General features: G+C 35.6%; 1 protein-coding gene across 3 annotated transcripts; it reads left to right on the plus strand.

The window, feature by feature from the left end:
- On the plus strand, positions 11055-20301 carry LOC109849666 (rac-like GTP-binding protein 3). Of its 3 annotated transcripts, none has more exons than XM_020419531.1 (9): positions 11056-11328; positions 11408-11495; positions 11577-11686; positions 11773-11836; positions 13524-13588; positions 13680-13745; positions 13947-14053; positions 14551-14619; positions 19987-20301. In XM_020419531.1, exons 1-8 carry the CDS (start codon positions 11224-11226, stop codon positions 14582-14584), a joined length of 639 nt encoding a protein of 212 aa, XP_020275120.1. In that variant the 5' UTR covers positions 11056-11223; the 3' UTR covers positions 14585-14619; positions 19987-20301. The 3 variants fall into 3 exon arrangements, 2 of the variants coding, with proteins under 2 accessions (XP_020275127.1, XP_020275120.1); XR_002249196.1 differs by having other exon boundaries at positions 11057-11328; positions 14551-14662; XM_020419538.1 differs by lacking the exon at positions 14551-14619 and having other exon boundaries at positions 11055-11328.

Here is a 21242-nt window from a genome sequence, read left to right on the forward strand (position 1 = left end):
ATGCACTATGCAATTTTTAATGGAGAGGTGCATCAGGATGTATATTTTTCCAGCTGACCCGTTTATTTCTCATAAACAATGTGTGATTTATTGCTGGGGGAAATCAGGCTCAACCAGCGGTTAATAGGCCTTAAATAGAAGCTAAGAGCCAATTTAACCTAAAAGGTTTAAGTTATTCGATCTTGGCCCAAACTCCTAGTTAAGCCCCCTTTACTCTTTCTCAATCAGTTATCCCTTTCAATGCAAGACTACACTCATGCATGATTATCCTAGGATGGATCTATACATACTTGTTAAAGTAGATTCTTTGTTAGAGTAATCTCCCCAAATTGTGTTGGGTTCAAATGCTACAGATATTATGATGAGAACAAGAATTGGAAATCTTCCATATTAGCTTAGTTTTTAATTTTTGAATTTTGAATTTTTAAATTTTGAATTGTTGTTTAATTTAGTAGTTAATAAGTGAGAGATTTGAGGGATTCTGTGTGAGATTTCAAATTTTGTAATTGCTCTATAAAAGCATGGTTGTAATCAGAATGAAAATTATTGAAGAATAAAAATGAAAAATATTTTGCTTAACTGAGGTGTGAAACCATAGCAATAGTTTTTCGTTTCTTCTACATCGTCAAAAAAAAAGAAACAACACTGTTCATCTTCTTCCTCCAGGCAATCAACTCCCAAACCCACAACCGAATCCATCTCTCTTCTCCCGTCGACCATCAGCACCGCCTTCCACCCCCCTTCTTCATCCTCGCAAACGCCACCCACTCCTCCACCCCCAGCCGAGCTCCCTAGCACCTCCAACAACCAACATCCCCCTCCATGTCGAACAGCCCCCCTCACCTCATTTCTTCCCCACTGCTGAAAACCCCAATTCCCCCATCATCTGCAACCGTCAGTCACCTCTCCCTTCACCGAGAAACCCTCACCTGAACCCTAGCTTCTGTCCGTCCCCAAACAACCTAGCCGCCGTCCAAAGCCCTACTCCCCTTCACCCTCGAGCCACCACTCCCCCTCTTTCTTTCCCCCTTTTCCCCATGAACCCTTCCTTGGCTTCCCCAAGCAGTCCGACCGCCCCCAACCCAAAACTCCCTGCGATCACCCCTGTTTCCGTCCAAGCTTTTAGCCCCCGCGAGCCTTCACTTGTTCGCCTCCTCCCCCTGCTCGTTGCACCCGAACAGTAGCCACCGTGCACCTCTCCTCAGATCGGAGCTGCACCGAACACCCATGGGCTTCTCTTTTTTTTCCTGAGATGGAAGAAGAACAGAGATTAGATTATATTGATGGGATCAGCTGTGGGCTCCACTGTAGTTAATGGGCCTCTTGGATTCGGGTAACTTCAGATAATCAATACAGCGTGCGGATGATCTTAGAGATCAAGGGAAGGTTTCGTTTTCTCTCTATTATTCTGTTAATCTTAACTTATTAGTTAATTGCATGAATAATACATCTCTAAATTCTTATCATATATTCGCTGCTTAATTATATCTGTGAGTTGAGAGAACTGAATTTGTGACTGTTGAGAAATCGATATTGATCTTAGAACTTGCAAAAAAAAATGATGATAATTAATTTTGCGAATACATTATTCGAGATTGGGCTTGTTTATGGTTATCATTGCAAATCTTGTTAAAATCCATCGGTCACCTTAACTTTTTTTAAATTAATTTTCTACCGAATATCATGAATTTTGGCGAAATGATGCGTTGTTCGATTTAGATCACTGATTCCAATGGACCCCCTCCCCCATTTTACATCATATTACCCCCAAGAAAAAAAAGAAAGAAAGAAAAAAAAAGAAAAAAAGGCCAACACCCCACCCACCCAAAAAAAGTCATATTTTCTTAAATAGCATAAAGTAATTGTTATTATTTGAATAAACACAATGGAGAGTTAACTTGGATCTACTGGTTAGAGGATTTAAGTAGTGTTCTAACAAATGGTTAACACTTTGGTCGCATAGAGGGTTCTGGCTCTAAGGGAACTCAAATATAATACTCTGAAGGTTTTATAATCATCACACTAAACAACTAGATGAGGAACTTAGGCCTATAAGCTTGTCTCCTGTATTTAGGTCAAAGCACATCACAGCCGATCCTTGAAATATCAGAAAACTATGTCCCTTGCCCACTTTTAACTTTTCCAATCATGCTCATTAGAAGCATCTGGAAGCTGGCATTGTCCTTCTAACGTACTAATCTTCTCCATCCAAGTTATGATCTACATTATCTGGGTATTTTTATCTAGTCTTACCCATACCTGAACATACTAGGACCAATATCCATAACCTCACCACAATTTCTTGGATACTTCTTGAATAAATATAGACATCTATATTTAGTTGAGCATGTACTCATTTATATCAAACATATTTTAATTTAAAACAGTTATTCACTTCTTGGACGTGTGTCCTACACTTCACGTACACCCACTCTTTAAAAACCATTGGACATCGATCGAGTGTGTTTCAGCTCATATCTAGTTAAGAACTATGATTTTAAAGGACCGTTTGTAGTTAGTTCAAAAACGAGCAGTTTTCTAATTTATAATGTACATAAATAGGAACATAAAAATGTTATAAAAATTTTAATTCTCGTAACATGTGAATGGAAAGACAATATTGATCTTGTTTTAAAGTATACGGTCTAATACATATAAATAAATATCTAGTCATGTCTCCATGCCCTACCATTTACAAATTTTTCATGTCTTGTACTCGTACATGTACCAGTTTCTGTCCAACTTAGGTTATGATGTGCGTTCCAACTTGATAATAAAAGTCTAAAGGAGATCAACCTTCATTGGATATTTCAAACTTAATTTTGACCTTTGAAGCCTATCTCAAACTTCGCAGGTTTTTGACCCGCGTGAGAGTGGATCCTTGTTAGTGGTGATTGATGAAGGACTTCCATGCATGTTGTATAAATTCCTGAATCTGGAAGAGAAGTGTTCTTCTTTAGACTGTCAGCTCCGTAGCTGAGTGGATAGTTAACTCTTATAAGGTGTGATGACTTCCAAATCCAATTGGCTTCCTTCGTTCAGTTTCTTTTCTTCTTCCAACCTCCGAACATCTTAACCCCTGATAATCTGAACAGTTCAATTGATCCAAAACAGAGGATTTCTTTCTGATTCTTCCGTAGATCGGGAGGTTGGACTTGAAAGACAACCATCCAGTAACTTTGCGGTTTAGGATAAATTGATATCAATGCTAAACATTCGTGATCAGTGAATTTTTTTAAGAGTGCAAGTGTTATTGTTTCCACAATGAATGGCCTAGTGGTGGTGGTGGTTGCATTAGGTGATCCATGTATGTTAGGAATATTATTTCAATGTCTGGGGGGACCATATTCAACCCATGTGAATGTGGTCCCCCCATTTGAATGAGTGGAGGATAATATGCCACCTAATTACCAAGCACAAATTTTATGCTTAGTACCAAGCATACCCATATTCCCTCAAAACCAAGAAAACATACTTTTTGATCCCAAAATTTGAAATCCACACCAAATGTCAAAATTTTGCTTGAACCAAGCGGCCCTTAAATGAAGATCACCCAAGTGTATGGTATGTTATTTTAGGGATTATTTTCACAAGGCCCCTGAACTTTGGGGAGTTTGTTATATACTTCCCAAACAAACAATTAAGCGGAGGTTAATTTTGAGGAGAGAAAATAATTTGAAGAGCAAATTTGAAGTTATAATGACTTGCGTGACTCCAAATTCAGTGGTATATATTATATCTTTCAATAAGGGGCTGTTTGGTTGTTGTTGGTAAAGTTGTGTATTTATGACACAACTTGAAAAGTTGTTGTCCACCTCATCAATTTCACTTTTAGAGGCTGTTTGGTTGTTGTTGGTAAAGTTGTGTATTTATGACACAACTTGGAAAGTTGTTGTCCACCTCATCAATTTCACTTTTAGGGGCTGTTTGGTTGTTGTTGGTAAAGTTGTGTATTTATGACACAACTTGGAAAGTTATTGTCCACCTCATCAATTTTACTTTTACGGTGTGTTTGGGAGTTTACTAGGGAAGGGGAAGGGAAGGTAAACAAAGGGAGGGGAGGGGAAGGGAAGGGAAGGGAAGGGAAGGGAAGGGGATTGTAATATGTTGTTTGGGAGTTGATTAAGGTGAATGAAGCTAAAATTAATATAACTTGTTTGGGAGTAATAATGGAGGGAAGGGAAGGGAAGGAATTATATGTAAATTTACACAAATGACCTTATACTAATAACACACAATCTTATCAAATCTTTGTACACAACTCAAATTGACAAAACAAAAACAACAATTCTTCAAACCAATTTTGCCACATGCAATTCTCCATAAATCGGCAACAAGTTTGTAATCGGCAACAAGTTTGTAATCTTAGCTGGTGCTTTGCAATTTCAGGTCCAGTTGGTGCATCCCTTGGTACTCCCATGCAATGAGACCTGATGTTCCTGCAAAAATTACCACGCATATGACGATGATGTGAAACTTGATGCTCGAGGAGTATGCATTTTTAGAGCAAAACCCAGCTCAGCAGCGCTAACAAAAGCACAGAATAAGATAATATTAAATGACTCTGAGTGAAGTTAGCTGCAACACTAAAAACAGATGCAAAGTAGCAAAACTGCATAACTAAAAGCTCTACTGATACTGAGGTCTTATGCAAATCTAACAAGGTTTTCTAATTCTGCAAAGTGCAATAACGCAAAGCCAAAAAAAAAAGAAAGAAAGAAAGAAAAGAAACAAGGAATATAGTTTGGTAATTATTAAGAGAGCAAAAACAACTGTCAACTTAGCACACAAATGAAAAAAACCCATCTCTTGCTATTTGAAGACAATTACGATAGTATGCAAACAATGTAAGTTTTCTGTTTCTTTCATACATCAACTCCTTTCACAGGGAACACATGATAAATGATATCTAACTGTTTGATTTAAGCCTTTTAAGTGCCTCTATGTTCTCTCTCAACGTGCTGCACAAGTAAAACTGGATCTCTGAAGTAAATGTCTCAAATCGGCAACAAGTTTATAATCGTCATACAATAACCAAAAAGTGACAAGAAGTTACAATCGCCATCTACTATTTCAAGTTTGCCATAAGCATCCATAATTCGGCAACAAGTTTGTAATTGCCATATAATAACAAAAAAGTGACACTCCATTGTAGCCCCACGAAAGTCTTCTTTGTCAATTGCTTCTTGGTTACCATCAAAACTCTCCAAGATTATTTCCTCCCTGGAAACCATGTCATCAATGCCATCAATTGTAAGATCAACATCAACCTCGTTAGTATCAGTACAAGACCGTCTCCTCTCTCGTATCTCAGCCGTAGTTTCGGCATGCTCTCCTGTTGCTCTATCAGCTGCAAAAAGCTTAAGTAGTTTATCGTAATTTTGAATAGGTTTGGTCCTCCATTCAGCAGCTTCTGGATGAGCCTGTAATTTTGTAAAAAATACTAATAAGGCAAACAATTTATACATTTCAGCAGCTTCTGGATGAGCCTGTAATTTTGTAAAAAATACTAATAAGGCAAACAATTTATACATTGTGCCAAGTATATGATTATAGTCAATCAGTCGCAATAATTTATACATTGTGCTTAAGTAATTTATACATTGTGCCTAGTATATGCAATTACTACCCCTGCACTTTTTTCTTTCAAGTTTACACATTTGGTATATTTCCACTTTCAAGTTTCTTTTTTCTTGTCCATTTTAACATACAATAGATCATAATGAATCTAATAACTGTAATGCATAAGAATGAAATATTTGTTAGATTATGAAATAGAAGAGTGCCACTAATATTTAAAAAAAATTAGCTGAAGTGATGGAGCCATAGATATTCTGACTATATCCAACAAAATCCAACAAAATCCAAGTATGTAATTCAAATTTGGAATTGTAAACTGACAAATAATTCTTTCGTAAAAAGAAAAAACAGTTATTTTTCATTACCTGAATTAGTTGATCCCACACTTCAGGTTCTGCACTCCACATGTTAGTGTTGCGATTCCAAGCAAAGCCGCTGCCCGCATTCTTAAACAAGTCATAGCAAGCTGCCCATTTTGACTTCATATACTTCATACGATTTTTCACCTTATCCTTATCAATTGGCTTATCGGGAAACATTTCTTGGAGTTCAGCCACTATTTGATTGTAAGCCGTTGGTGAAAAGACGGAATTGTGCCGGTTTCCAATCACATCTTGATGCAAAAGAGCTTCAATTAACTTCTCATCCATAGCACAATTCCACACCAAAGAGATGCGATTTCTTCCCTTAGAAGAATCACCATCCGTATACCTTCTTTTTGACATTCCTAATTTACACAATAATGTTAGGAAATATAAAATTACATTCCTATTTTACATAATAATCTTAGCAAATACACAAGAAAATTAATTACAAGTCTATGAAGGACAATAGAAATAGAAAACATAAGTCTAGTCACCAAGTACAATAGAAATAGAAAACATAAGTCTTACAATCATCAAACACAACAAAAAATTAATGAAGGACAATAGAAATAGAAAACATAAGTCTAGTCTTACAAAAAAAATATTGCAACAATCATGCATTATAATCTTGCCACATAGAAGCTGCAATGGAATCTCTTAAACATTCCCCTCTTTGTTCATCTTCATCCTCGTCCACATTATCTTCGACCGATGGGTTTTCATTATCACCTTCTACCCCTTCAGGGAAATCATCTTCTGGGTCGGTACCTCTTAAAAAATTATGCAAAATACAACAAGCTAGGATGATTTGATTTTGTACTTTAACACCATAATTCGGTTCAGTTGAGCTCGCTATGATGGGAAATCTTTTTTTTAAAACGCCAAATGCTCTTTCAATGGCATTGCGAAGTGACGCATGTCTTAGGTTAAATAGCTCACGTTGAGTCCTTGGTGGATTTCTTGAATACTCATTCAAATGGTAGCGTTCCCCTCTATAGGGTGGAATTATTCCACTTTTTAACATGTACCCACCATCAGCGAGATAATATTTTCCTAAAAAAATTCATTGTGATTAATAACTGATAAAAAAGGGTTTTATTGTCATTAATAAATTATTCAGGATTAATGATTACCTTGAGGGATTTTAAGTGGAAATCGTCGTTGCAAAGCATTTTTCAAAATTCTGGAATCAGATGCAGTACCTTCCCACCCAGGTAACACATAAGTGAATTTTAAGTCAAATGTGCAGGCAGCCAACACATTTTGTGTTGGATGATCTTTCCTACCACGATATTTAGGAGCGTCAGTAGGAGAAACCTTTACTCGGATGTGTGTTCCATCTATTGCTCCAACACAATCCTGATAATATAGGGAGTAATTAGTTAAATTCTAATTTTAACAATCTATACAAAGATAAGAATTTGTGTAATTTATCATCACCTTGAAATAAGGATCAAACTTTGGATTATTGCGTATCTCTGAAGGAATTTGTGATCCATTGGGTTGCACTAAAAATATCTCTTCCAACTCTATCATAGCTCTTAAAACATTATGAAAATGACGACTCACACTCTCTCCAGATCGTCCAAATATCTTACTAACCTCACGAGTAGTTACGTTGTGTCCCAACATATACAAAAAATTTGCAACTTGTTCCTTAATAGCAACTCTTTGAGTTCGTTTAAGCCTTTCATCTCTCTCTAATATTCCACATAATTGATGAAAAGCCGGTAGATTCATTCGGATCATTTCTCTACATACAACCCTTTGTGATAATATTTTTCGCACCATATTAGTTACTTCTCTACGCTCGTAGGGTTCACTATTTAATCTCCTTCTATTTTCTCTTTGTTGAATGAACCAATAAGCAATCACACAAAGAACATATCCAATTGCACAATGGCATTCATGTTGAAATTTGACCCATGCTTCATCCATTATCTATGTGAGGATATGGAAATAACACAATTAGAATAGAAAATTAAAAATCGTTAATTATACACAAACTAATGATAAATTTAGAAGCTCTTATTACTATACACAAATTAGTTTATTATGTAATTTCAATACTCTTTTATAACACTACTTGATCTAGAATAAAAATTTCAATACTCTTTTATAACATATGTAGTCATTTGCTCTTTATGGCAATGTTGCACTGAAGCCAATTGATATAAATTCAAAGTAAAATAATCCAAAAGGCAAAACAAAGAAGCCTTTTAACTTTAAAACTAATATTCCATTAGAAACAGAATCACCAAATCAGTAAAACCTTGGATAAGTTAAACCTCCACCTGAGCTGTAACTATAAATATGGTTCATGCACATTTTCTAAAACTTATACTCACGAACCGAAATCAAAAGGTTGTTAAGACCCACTACCACCGCATCACCAAACAAACCCTAATAACCCTGGCGAGCAGAATCAATAGAAAATATCAATTCAAAATTGGTGGGGGGGGGGGCAAAGCTTTACAACTAGTTAACACAGAATACTCAACTAAAAACACAAATCGCAAATCCCTAAACCCTAAATCAGATAAAACTAAAACCTAAATCCCAAAATCCCAAAAAAAAATTAGAATCCGAGAACTTTGCAGAGCTAGGGCAGGCGTCAAAGATCACTAACCAAACTAGCAGATTAATTACAAAACGCTGCATAATAAAAGAACAAAAAGGAGGACGCTAGAGATCGATAAGAAAACTCACCGGAGACGGCGAAAGATGGTAGCTTTCTGCCGCCGGCGTAGGCACCGGGGAGGCGGGGTGAGGAGATGAGGAGGAAGAGGCTAGGGCTCAGCTAACGAATGAAGGCTCCTCAAACGGCGGGGGTGATTTATTTGTTGATGAAGGGTAATATAGACATTTCAGTACTGCTGTGAGTTTTCCCAATTCTGTTCCCCTCCTCTACCGCCCGATTCGGGGGGGAACAATTTCCCCTCCATTTTTCCTTCCTCCCCCTTTCATTTCCCCTTCCTTACCCCTCTCTACCCCCTTAAGAAAACTCCCAAACAAGGTGAAAAATAATTTTCTCTTCCCCTCCCCCTCTCTACCCTACAAAAGTGAACTCCCAAACAGGCTGTTATATTTTTCTTTGTTTGTTTTTTATTCCATTGGAATCATAAATTGCTTGTTTGGTTTGTAAATGTAACTTTAATTGTTTGTTTGGAAAGTGTAAAAAGTGGTCCCTACTCAAATGATCATATTGGTTGGAATTATTTTTTATTATTTTTTCCTGACTTCAATGTGAGCTTTCTCCTAAAATCATGTCTTTTTTTTATGAAATCACTTTACAAGCCACATCAGCATATGAAATCACTTTACACTATTTTCACAACTACAAACAAACAATTGAAAGTGATGAAAGCTGATATTGGGACCCACTTTTTTACACTTTCCATCCTTTTACATGGTAAAAACATACAACCAAACAGCCCCTTATACTTTTCTTTGTTTGTTTTTGATTCCATTGGAATCATAAAACACTTGTTTGGTTTGCAAAATGAAACTTTAATTGTTTGTTTGGAAAGTGTAAAAAGTGGTCCCTACTCAAATGATCATATTGGTTGGAATTATTTTTTATTATTTTTTCCTAACTTCAATGTTAGCTTTCTCCTAAAATCATGTTTTTTTTTCATGAAATCACTTTACTAGCCACATCAGCATATGAAATCACTTTACACTATTTTCACGACTACAAACAAACAATTGAAAGTGATGAAAACTGACATTGAGACTCACTTTTTTACACTTTACCTCCTTTTACATAGTAAAAACATACAACCAAACAGCCCCTAAACTATTCTTATTATAAGTACAACTAGGTACTAAATGTCCTTTAAGTATGGTTCTGCTATAATTTCGTCTTATAATTGTGATGTGAAACTTGGAATTCACATCTGATTCAAGCTTCTTCAAGTTCCTATACCTTGGAAGGAAGAAAAGCTATGCTATCATCCACTACGTTTATTTTGCGTCTATGCTAGCGCCTTTGCATTAAATTGCACTAGTATTGATGCGTCTACTCTATCCCTTTTGCATTGAATCGTGTATGTAGTGTCAAACCCTTAAAACTAAACTCAGTTTTGGGTTTTTTATTAGCAAAAATTAAACCAGTTCTGGCTTAGTTTTTGTTAGGCAAAAAAAATAAGAGGCTTAATTCTTTTTTGAAACCGGGGTAAGATCAGTCTTGACCCAGTTTTGAGGGGTTTGCCAAACACAGTGAATAGACACGAGTTAATGCTTGTACTATCAATTATTTTGTAATGTATCTAAGAGAGTGGATAAATTCTGGCCTAATTTAAGAGGCTCAAAATGACTTTAAAAAAGCTAGGCCAGTATAAGGGGATTGATCAATTTTGGTCTGGTTTAAAGGGTTCAAAATGACCTAAAAAAAAGTTGGGCTATAATTGGCCCAACTTTTCCCAAATAGAAAATATGTTAGAACTGAGTCAGTTTTAATGGGTTGTCAATCAGCTCCTAAAAAGATAAACAATTATCATCCATAAAAGTTCACATAAGAAACTCATCATGATTGAATATTCCCCATCAGTAGTGGATGGAAGATGAAATTTTTTATAAAAATAATTGAGATATGGAAGGTTTCATGTTAAAATTGGAATTTTTAATGAAAATTATCTCTTGTACGAAAAGCTATCATTAACTAATAACATTATGAAGTCTTTTTAAAGATTTTCTTCATTCAGATAAATTTATAAAACGGGTTTAGTAGCTTTATAAATTGAAAATTGCTATACACCATTGTTCTTACACGCCACACATCCGAAAGATATACGTCGGGGTCTTTTATGTTCACAAATTCTGGACCTTAAATTTTTATTAGCCCATCGAATAATTAAAGTTGTTATTATGTCCCTCAATTCTCATAAATTGTCACAAAACTAAGGACCTTAGAGCAATTTCAATAATGTGAGGGGCTAAGTAAAAATATTAAACAGCCAATATCTAGAAAAATCCTACACTTCATTGATTGGTAAGGATCCTTGAGGTAGAAGACAATATTAGCATGAAGCATTCTAATTAAAAATAACAAATTAAAATTAAAACCCAACCGCCTGCATTTAATACTTGTCCCTTAGCCTCTAAACCCGCTCACGGGTCTCTCACACTCTTATATTCTCTCTGCTACCCCCAAGAAGGATTCACAGGGAGGATCATGTGAAGTGCAAAAACCCCTTTTTCTATTTTCCAAAAATAATTTTAACCCATAAAACCAACGCCTTCATCAAACTCTTTTCTCCCCAGAGAGAGAAGAATAATGTCATCCAGCGCTTCGAGATTCATCAAGTGCGTCACTGTCGGCGACGGCGCTGTTGGCAAAACCTGCATGCTCATCTGCTACACAAGCAACAAGTTCCCTACTGTGAGCTAAATCCTTTCGGGTTTTCTTTAATTTTTCAAAATATTTCATTAAATTGATTAATGGGTATTCTTCGTCTTAGGATTATATACCCACTGTGTTTGATAACTTCAGCGCGAATGTGGTTGTTGAAGGGACCACTGTGAATTTGGGTCTTTGGGATACTGCTGGTAAAGTTTTCTAAATTTTTTGGGGGGTTTGACCTAATTTGCCCAGATTCTTGAATTTTTGGGTGAATTTCTTTGTTTTAGGGCAAGAGGATTATAATAGGTTGAGGCCATTGAGCTACAGAGGGGCTGATGTCTTCGTGCTGTCCTTCTCTTTGATCAGCAGGGCGAGTTACGAGAACGTGCTGAAAAAGGTAGAGCTTGGATTGTGAAAATTGTGGCAGTTCTACTTGTAGATGGGTATTAATGATGATGATTTGCTTTGCTTGATGATGTGTAGTGGATTCCAGAGCTTCAGCATTTTGCGCCCGGAGTGCCCGTTGTACTTGTTGGTACTAAATTGGGTAAGGGAGCATGTGCATCTTTGTGTAGATTTTCATTGTGGCATGAATTTTTGATTCTAGGTAGGCAAGTGTTAAGGTTCATTCTCTTTTCTGAGGGTTACATTTTCATTGAGTTTCAATTTCTTAGAAAATTTGTCTTACTGGCTTTAGTTGCCTGCCAATTGGGTATTGACCTTTATGTTGAATTCTATCTTTGATGAAAGAATAAGGGGATGAAGGTGAAAGGATAATTGGATGTAACACCATGTAAAATATCTATAAAAGGAAAACTCTGATACGAGAAAGAAACATTTAGTAAAGTACTAAATAAGAAGATACTGTATTTAACTTGTACATAGAATCTAGACGCTTCTATTAAAGGAAATAAACCATATGATATCTTCAAAGACTAGACAAAGTTTTCTTATATAGAGAAAGAATTCTACCTGAAGTTGCATGTTAAGCTAACCTTCCATAGTTATATTCAGTAGTCGCATCAGAATGTTACTTTTGTGGTGCTAGGAAATGTAAGAAGTATCACCTAGTTGTTGATAATGGCAAAGAATTAGGTACAAAGCCCTGCGCCTTTTTTTTTTGGGGGGGGGGGGGGTGCTAAGGCGGCTTTCATATTTTTTTAGTTACAATAAAGGTAAATGCCAATATTATAGAAAGCACAAGCACCTCTTGGCGCCGGACTGGTGCATAATGCATAGGCGAATTTCTTTCTTTTTTAACTGGTGGTGGAGGAGTTTTTTTTTTAAAGTTGGAGGAGGTGTTCGTAGTTAAGGGAGATCAGAGGAGTTTGAAGGAGATTGGAGGACGTGAAGGCTGTAGTGGAGCAAATCACGACCAAGACCTGAGCGGTGCAGACCTTGTAAGTGGTTCATGCTCCCCTACGCACTCCCAACACCTAGGTGGGCGGCCTAGGTACTGCCTAGGCCTAGGAAACACTTAGGAGGGATAGGCATTAGCTTTTTAAAACATTGTAAAGAACACCTCTGACCTAGAACTTTAACCTCTTGAATCAAACTACATTAGTTTGTATTCAGATTAGACTCTATAATATACCTTACAGATACTAACAATCAACATAAACGCTTGCTAAGTACTGAAGTAAATATGTGATGCGATCATCTCAGTGAATCTAGTAAAATACACTTAAATAGTCCATTATTATTTGGACTACTGAACATCTGATTCCACACCCTTCTTATATTCAAAAGTTTTGCATATGACCAATATATTTGTCTCCTTACATCCAATATTCCTTTGATACCAAAGGGAACACCTCCAAACATCCTTTGATATAAGATGTTTTGTACCAATTTGATTTAATGCATTGAAGTTATAAGCTCTCAGGCCTTGTTCTGGTTCCTGAACAAAGTCCAATGCTCCTGTGTATCAAGTTTTTTGATCTCCCTCAAATGTGTAGATAGATCTTAATACACCAGGAGAATAGAAAAAATAGAAAACTGATTATGAAGACTAACATGTTTGAGTTGTGAGGAGGTCTTTGAGAGATTTAAAGCATTTTCATGAACCAATTTCTAATATTTTGCTTATGATGGAATGCTACAGAGTACTTACTTCCAACAAAGTACATGTAATCTTGCATTTATGCATGTCTCATGTCTCAAATGAGCATCATGTCCATTTGTCTTATTCTGTTTTTGTAGAGGTATGACTTGTAATAGAATGTTATCTGCAGATCTTCGTGAAGATAAGCGCTATTTATCAGATCATCCTGGCTTGGTGCCTGTTACAACTGCTGAGGTTTCTGTTCTATGTTTATCTAGTTTCTTGTCCTGCATTTACTACAATCAGGTGAAATGCTATACTTAGCTGTCCTGGTTCTTAATTGCAGGGAGAAGAACTACGCAAGCAGATTAGTGCTGCATATTACATTGAGTGCAGCTCAAAAACACAGCAGGTGGGTTTGTCTCCAATTCTTCTAATATACATTATAGTGCTAAAAGTTTTATTTACCATAGACATTTTCAAGAATGATATTCTCGGTTGGTTTGATTAGAATATAGCCCAAGGCTTCGAACATTATTTTCTTGGTTTAACTTTCATTTAGGAATAAAAAACATACTTCATAATGCAGTTATAAAAATCTACTAATTTGCAGAATGTCAAGGCAGTTTTTGATGCTGCAATCAAGGTAGTTATTCAACCTCCATCGAAGAAGAAGGAGAAGAAGAAGAAGAAAAAGCCGGAGCGTGGATGTTCAATATTGTCAGTAGACTTTTCTTTTGCTAAAGACACTTAAATTCAGTATTTGTTGACATATGTTTATCATACTTGATTGCTTTGTTAAAGATGTTATTTTCGTTGAGTTATACAGCTTCGTGATAGTCTTAGCTAGCACTTAGCAGTAGACTGTAGCACTATTATTCTATTCAAAGTGTTCTATTTTCCTCAGGAACTGATTTCTTGCATGTATGCAGTTAAGGGGAAAAAAGGAAGAAACAGGGACTAGTGTACACATTTTCAGGCTGTGCTTTGTAGTTTTAGGAATAAGAATAAGCACTATTTTTATAGGGTCCGTCTTCATTTACCTTTTTTGCTCCATTTAATTCTTTACCCTCAGTTAGATTACATTCACTTTAACATGCGTCAACTTAAACCTTGTTATTTCTTCACACACACACACACACACACACACACACACGCACGCACGCACACACACACACACAGAAAGAAACTGACTGCATCACCTGTTGCAATTTCAGGAATATCCTCTGTGGGAGGGAACTCACATCTTAAACAAAGCGACATATAATGGAATACTGTAGATTTCAGTTATGTGCTTCATGCTCATTTCATGACCTTATATTTCATCAGGTTTGAGCTTAAGTTGCTTTGGGCTTTTCTATAGTTCATTTTGATGCTTATGGTTCCTTACCATTTCTTGGGTTTAAAGATGAACGAATCTGTTTGTGAAGAATGGGCGGAAATCAGTTAATCCTGATGCATAACCAGGGCAATGATGAAAATAGCCTCTCCTTTACTGATAGTCATCAAATTTTACTCGAATTGTAAAGAACTTAAATCTAAGAAGCTTTCTCAACTTCAGTATCCTGCTTGTGACCTTATTTTGCTTTGATCATATCATTGTTCTTTATTGTCGACAGAAATTTTCTGTCAAAATTGATCTCTTTCATGTTGCCACCTGATACAGAGTTAAGTCTGTTAAGGCTGGTAAATTTTTTTTTTTGCCATGCGGTTCAAAGATGGAAAAGGTTGTGCGTGTCATTCTATTAGAGAGGTTTTCTCAAGTTGCATAACTATCCTTTTCCCATACTTCGGTATAAGTAGTAATTGGAGAAGTTTTGTGGTAGCTTTTTTCTATTTACAGATTGAACTTTTATTTAGAGTTTCAAAGAATTCAGTTTTTTTCACTTACGAGTGTTATTGATTTGTATGTTATTTGTCTGTAAGAGTGCAATAAGTTAGAAAAATGAGTTACTATGAACAGTGGAAATTAGGTAATATGTCACACACATAAAATTCGTTAATTTCATATAGTACACAAACAACCACAAAATTATGAGTATGTGGTGTGCAAACATCCATGTTTTTTTAACCATAGTAAAATATAGGGGTACAAATACAATGAACAGTTTCGATGCCCATCCATTTGAAGGACTCAACTCCTGAGCATCTACTCATTTTCTTCATACTTTTGAATCTTAGTCCCCTAATTTGAAAGGCTACAGTATTAAGAAGTGTTCTACTAGGATTCATACTCTAATTATCAATCATTGAATGTGATGGCTACTGAGATCTAGCTTAATTAAGCAACAAGCACGAGATTTCCCAAATATGAGGCCTGATTCATCTTTGAAAGAGACTTAACACGTCACAAGCAAATAAATATATAATCAAAGATCCATTATCTCCAAGGAGAGGTTACTCTGAATTGTTTATTACATCCATTATTCTTCATAACAGCACAAACCTAAGCATTCTAGTTCTTGAGAAGATGGGCCTCCAATTCTTTGAAGGTCTTTTCAGTAAGTTCCTTGATGCTATGAGGGTCTCTGGAATCTCAGCACTCGCCTTCTCATACTCGAAACTCCCTTTCATTGTGCATCCCTCACCCTTCGGAACAACTTGAATTGTAGCCTTGAAAACTTTGTAGAAGTTCAACAGTTCTCCGTCAATCACACTGGTGCCTACCATCTTGTTTGCTTCATCGACTATCTCTATTTTCTCATTGGCATTTGTGACGACGGGAATTGCTACATAAGCTTGTGCATATTAGATTTTGGATACAATTCTTGTTCTTATCATGCGATAATATCTTAAACTAGTCAAAATAGAATTTCTGTGAAGTGTCTAGTTCATATGGCGGGGTTCAGTTAATCAAAAATTCCAAGTTCAAAACTAAACTTGCATCATTTGTAGCAATTTTTTCATAGCTATTATTCTTATTCGACTCTTCATACTTGAACCCCATCCTCATGAACTGTGATAGTTGCCCCGAGTTGCATGAAATAACCAATTAGTTGAACTCTAGCTGATGTGACTTCATACTAGTGTGTATGATATTGTTCACGTGTATATTAGTTATATGCCATTTGCATGCCCACACCTATAGAACTTTTTGTATGTGTCAAAAGCAAGTTGCGACTGCTATAAATCAGGCTAATTACATTTTTACAGCTATGTAGCAGCATAGTGAAAACAGAAATCTGAACCTTATAATTTGCATTTTCTTGGTGAATGGCAGTGGATAAAACTGGTTTCTTTGGATGTAAAATAGCATTGTGAATGTAATGTGAAAAATATATAGTAGCAGCCACTCTATTCATCACTGTTGAAAACATATATGAGTGGATTCAAACAATGTTAGGATCAATATGACAGTCCAAGATGGGGAGCAAATATGCTCTTCATCACGTGCACAAGTGCTAACCTTCTCCATACTTCAGTAGCCGAACAGATCCTTCGCTCTTTCTGTCACCTTCGACAACTTTGATGCTCTTGTACTGCTCAGGGAAGATCTTAGGTAAGAGATCATTAGATTCACCTATAGCTTTCCAGTGTTAGTCTGCAGAGGACTTCAACTCCACTCCAATTTCCATCTTGGAGACCATTTTCTCTGCAACAGAGATAATATTGCTGATGACAATGAGATTTTAAGAGGTGTAGAAGATGAGTGGGAAAAAAAACAAAGGGATATGTCATCTATAAATAGTCTGTTCTTGTGGGTTTGCCTGCCTGTCTTATTTAATGGCCTCTGAGCAGCCAACTACCATATAATCTTTTCCTTCTCCTCAGTGCAAATATAAGCTAGCTGGTAGATTCTGTAATCTATTCACAGCCTATCCTTAGATCAATGTAAGACAGTGAGGTCCCATGGCGAGTTCATTCATTCTAAATAGGGGTGGCAATTTGTGACCCGACCCGACCCGTTGTAAATAGGTATGAGTCACTTTATATGGGTCAGGTCATAAATGGATCGACCTAAAGAACCCATTTATTAATCGGGTCATAAACAGGTCAATCCACCAACCCGTTTAACTTTAACACATTTATCATTCAACCCTTAACATTCATAATTTGTAAAAACACACCCATAAAATATCAATACTTATGAAAACACTATAAAATCCAGAAATTACTTCAAACATTATGAAAATTTTACAATTTGCAGAAAACACCCTTAGCGATTAAAAAAAATTAAAAAACATCCTTAAAAATTTACCAAAAACCATGAAAATATCAAAACTTACAAAGCAGTACAAAAATCTATAAATTATAAACAACACAATGAAAATTTTAAATTTGCAAAAAACACTCTAAAATTGCAGAATACACCCTCAAAAAGTCTAATTTATGAAAACACACCAAGAAATATCAAAACCTACAAACAGTATAAAATTTAAAAGTTATAAACATCACCATGAAAATTTTGAAATTTATAGAAAACACTGATGGTTTCAAAAGTTGCAAAAAATACCCTAAATAAGTCAAATTATACAAAAACACACCCCTAAAAAATCAAAATCTACAAATAACTACACAATGTATAACTTAAAAATAGCACCATGAAAATTTTGAAATTTGCAAGAGACACCCTAATAGTTTCAAAAGTTGCAAAAAACACCCAAAATAAGTCACAATTTTTAAAAACTGAAAATTTGAAACTTATGAACAGTGAAGTTTTCATAATTTATAAATTACAAAAACACGCTGAAAGTTTTGAGTTTTGCAAAAAAACACCCTAAACGTTTGAAAAATTACAAAATACATGCCCAAAAGTCAAACTTTTATAGAAACATGACCCGAAAATACCAAAACTTACAAAAAGTACAAAATATATAAGTTGCAAAATGTAAAAAAATCTATAAGTTATAAGCAGCACCAAATTTTTTTAAAATTTGCAATAAACACCCTAAATGTTTAGAAAATTGCAAAACACACCCTTAAAATTCAAACTATTACAGAAACACACCCTGGAAACAATAAAATTTATAAATAGTACAAAACCTATAAGTTACAAACCATGGCGTGGAAATTTTGGAATTTGTAGAAAAAACCCTAACGTTTTAAAATTGCAAAACACACTCAAAAAGTCAAAATTTTAGAAACACACCACATAAATATCAAACTTATAAATGGTACAAAGTCTTTAACTTACAAACAGCAACATGAAAATTTTGAAATTTGCAGTCAACACCCTAAAAGTGTTACAATTGCAAGATACACCCTAAAAAGCCAAATATTACGGAAATACACCGAAGAAATATGAAAACTTACAAATACTATAAAATCTATAGCTTATAAACAGTAACATGAAAATTTTGCTATTGCAGAAAGCACCCTAAAAGCTTCAAAAATTACAGAATACACCCTAAAACTTCAAATTTTGAAAAAACTGAAAAGTCAAAACTTACAATGGGTATAAAATTTATAAATTAGAAAAATTCCATTGAGAAAATGATATTTGTAGAAAACACCCTAGAACTTTTAAAATTTATAAAAAAACACCCTCAAATTTTAATATTTACAAAAAACTCCCTGAAAATATCTAGACTTCTATACAGTAATAAAACCTATGAATGATAAATAGGACCATAAAAACTTTGACTATAGACTCTATGTTAAGTACATGAAAATTATAAAACAATTAAATAGGTCACTCGGGTCGATGGATAACCCGTTTAATAAACGACTTGACCCGATTATTTGATGAGTCAGGTTGGGTCAATATTATACGGGTCGGGTCAAAATTTATATAGGTTGGGTCGACCCTTTTGCCACCCCTAATTCTAAAGTTCTTCTCCATTCGAAGGACACATTCTACCGAATATTTTTCCCACTACTAAGATGCTGGTTAGGAAGCATAATTAAGGATGTATTTAAATAAGAATAGTTAAAGTCTCATGTTTTAGGCTAAACTTAAGAAACCCCCCTAACTTCAGATGTTATCAGAAAACCTTTTCAAATAGGTGGGTAAAGTTATGCTTGGACGGTGGGGGGTGGGGATGGGGGGTTCATTCATGTCGGAACTGCATGAAAGTTGTGAATTCATTTACTACCCCAACCACTCCTAATCAAACTTACTCTAATTAGAGATGCAAGTCTTCCTGACATTGAATTAACCCCTAATGGAATTTATTCCACCATTAGCCCACCTATTTTTCTAGGTTAGAGTATTATCATTGGACTTCAGAATGTACGATTTGGGTATTGTGCCTCTATAACATCATCTGGTTGTCTGCCAAATACCTTTCACACGCCACCGTCAACCTAACTTCATTGGGAAAAACATGCTATTGTCGTTTATTGAGTCGTATTTTCAGGTGGTTGTTCAAGGTACTGAATTTATTTTGCAACTAAATAAATGACGGTGTATTGCTTAACCTGAAAGACGTGGAGAGTCGAATGAAATCATGGTACAGAGCCTGATTAATCAGCAGTTGAAGGGTTTGTCTCTTTACTTCTAGGTGTTTTCTCTTGGTTCTGATTTTAGCTGGAAATGGAGCAACTTGATATTTTTACTCTGAAAAGTCATATATTTACATCTTATCAAATGAGGGTGATTATCAAAAGAAAAGCTTTGCAAAGAATCTTTGTTAAAAGAAGATCCGTATGAGGGAGAACAACTCCCTCATGTCTTAAATTTTTGATTGCTTACATTTTTGTTAATTGTGCAGGTACAATTGATCGCATACATTTTTCAGGGATGGAAAGTATACAAATATCCCAGGATATATCCATATTTGTATATGGTATGATGTCATTGAGATATCTTTTTTACTGATTTGGTAGGTTAAATATATGAAGATAAATATAAGTACAATATCTAGATTCAAATTCTCATATTTGGATGTACATATATGAATCATACAATTGAAAATATTTCGCAGTAGATTGGTGGATCTGCGACCATTCTGGAGATCGTGAGATATGTCCTTATCTTTTTAGATATATCCAACTCAATGAACTTTGATTTGAGAAATTTTCTTTTATAGCTCTTGTATAACATGGTTTGTGTATCCTTCAGTATCACCTGTCACGTTCATCTTTCATTTTTTATCCTTTTTTGTTTCATTCATATGCAATGTCGTATCAGTATTCAATTCTGGTGAATATTGACTATCAATCTTCCTTGTCAATTGAGTGGGAACGATACTGCAAATTATTCGAAAGTTTGCAGAAACTTATTCAAGACTCCAAGCAAAGAACACACTCTTGCACAATCACTCAAGTAGTCTCATCTTCCTTCAACACCTCCAACATAAGCTCATTCCACACATCAATCGGCCTAGGTAAGCACCAATGCAGACAATCACTGATCCCTTTCATCCACTGATTATTCCAATGTATCCCTGGATGCGCGTCGGGCCGACGCGCATCCAGGGATACATTGGAATAATCAGTGGATGAAAGGGATCAGTGATTGTCTGCATTGGTATATGACGGCATGAGGGGAAGTAATATTTTGTAGGCTGGGACGGGGAAGGCGAAACATAGGAAGTATCGTCACTTGCTAAGTATCTTGTAGTTTTTTTCCTTTTTTTAATGCTCGGGCAGAACTTTTGTAGTTGCTTGAGCCTAGAGATGTTACGTTCAATTTTTATTAATGCAACAACGAGGGTACGTACTTTTCGTGCGACCACAGTTATTTCTTAATAAAAGGAAACACAGGAAGTATTAAGTTTTGGCATGCGGCATATATAGAGAAGAGCTTCCAATTTTGAGTACGTGAATTAAAACAAATAATCTGATCGCAATGTCAAATTCAAGAAATAAAGCTAGATCATGAATATATAATATTTGTTGCAGTTCAACATTTTCCACTAAAAATGTGTCCCTTTCTTTCTCCAGGTTATAGCGATAAATTGGTTGAACTGCAACCAATTAAATTGGTTGCAGTTCAACCAATTTATCGCTATAACCTGGAGATGTA

This window comes from Asparagus officinalis, chromosome 1 (assembly GCF_001876935.1).
Source record: "Asparagus officinalis chromosome 1, Aspof.V1, whole genome shotgun sequence".
NCBI classification, from domain to species: Eukaryota; Viridiplantae; Streptophyta; class Magnoliopsida; order Asparagales; family Asparagaceae; genus Asparagus; species Asparagus officinalis.

Bases quoted from the DNA above. Each gene is read 5' to 3' on its own strand.
- LOC109849666 (XM_020419531.1), top strand. From the start codon at position 11,224: ATGTCATCCAGCGCTTCGAGATTCATCAAGTGCGTCACTGTCGGCGAC. The intron at 11,329-11,407 runs GTGAGCTAAATC...TCTTCGTCTTAG, and splicing joins CAAGCAACAAGTTCCCTACT to GATTATATACCCACTGTGTT. The intron at 13,746-13,946 runs GTGGGTTTGTCT...ACTAATTTGCAG, and splicing joins GCAGCTCAAAAACACAGCAG to AATGTCAAGGCAGTTTTTGA.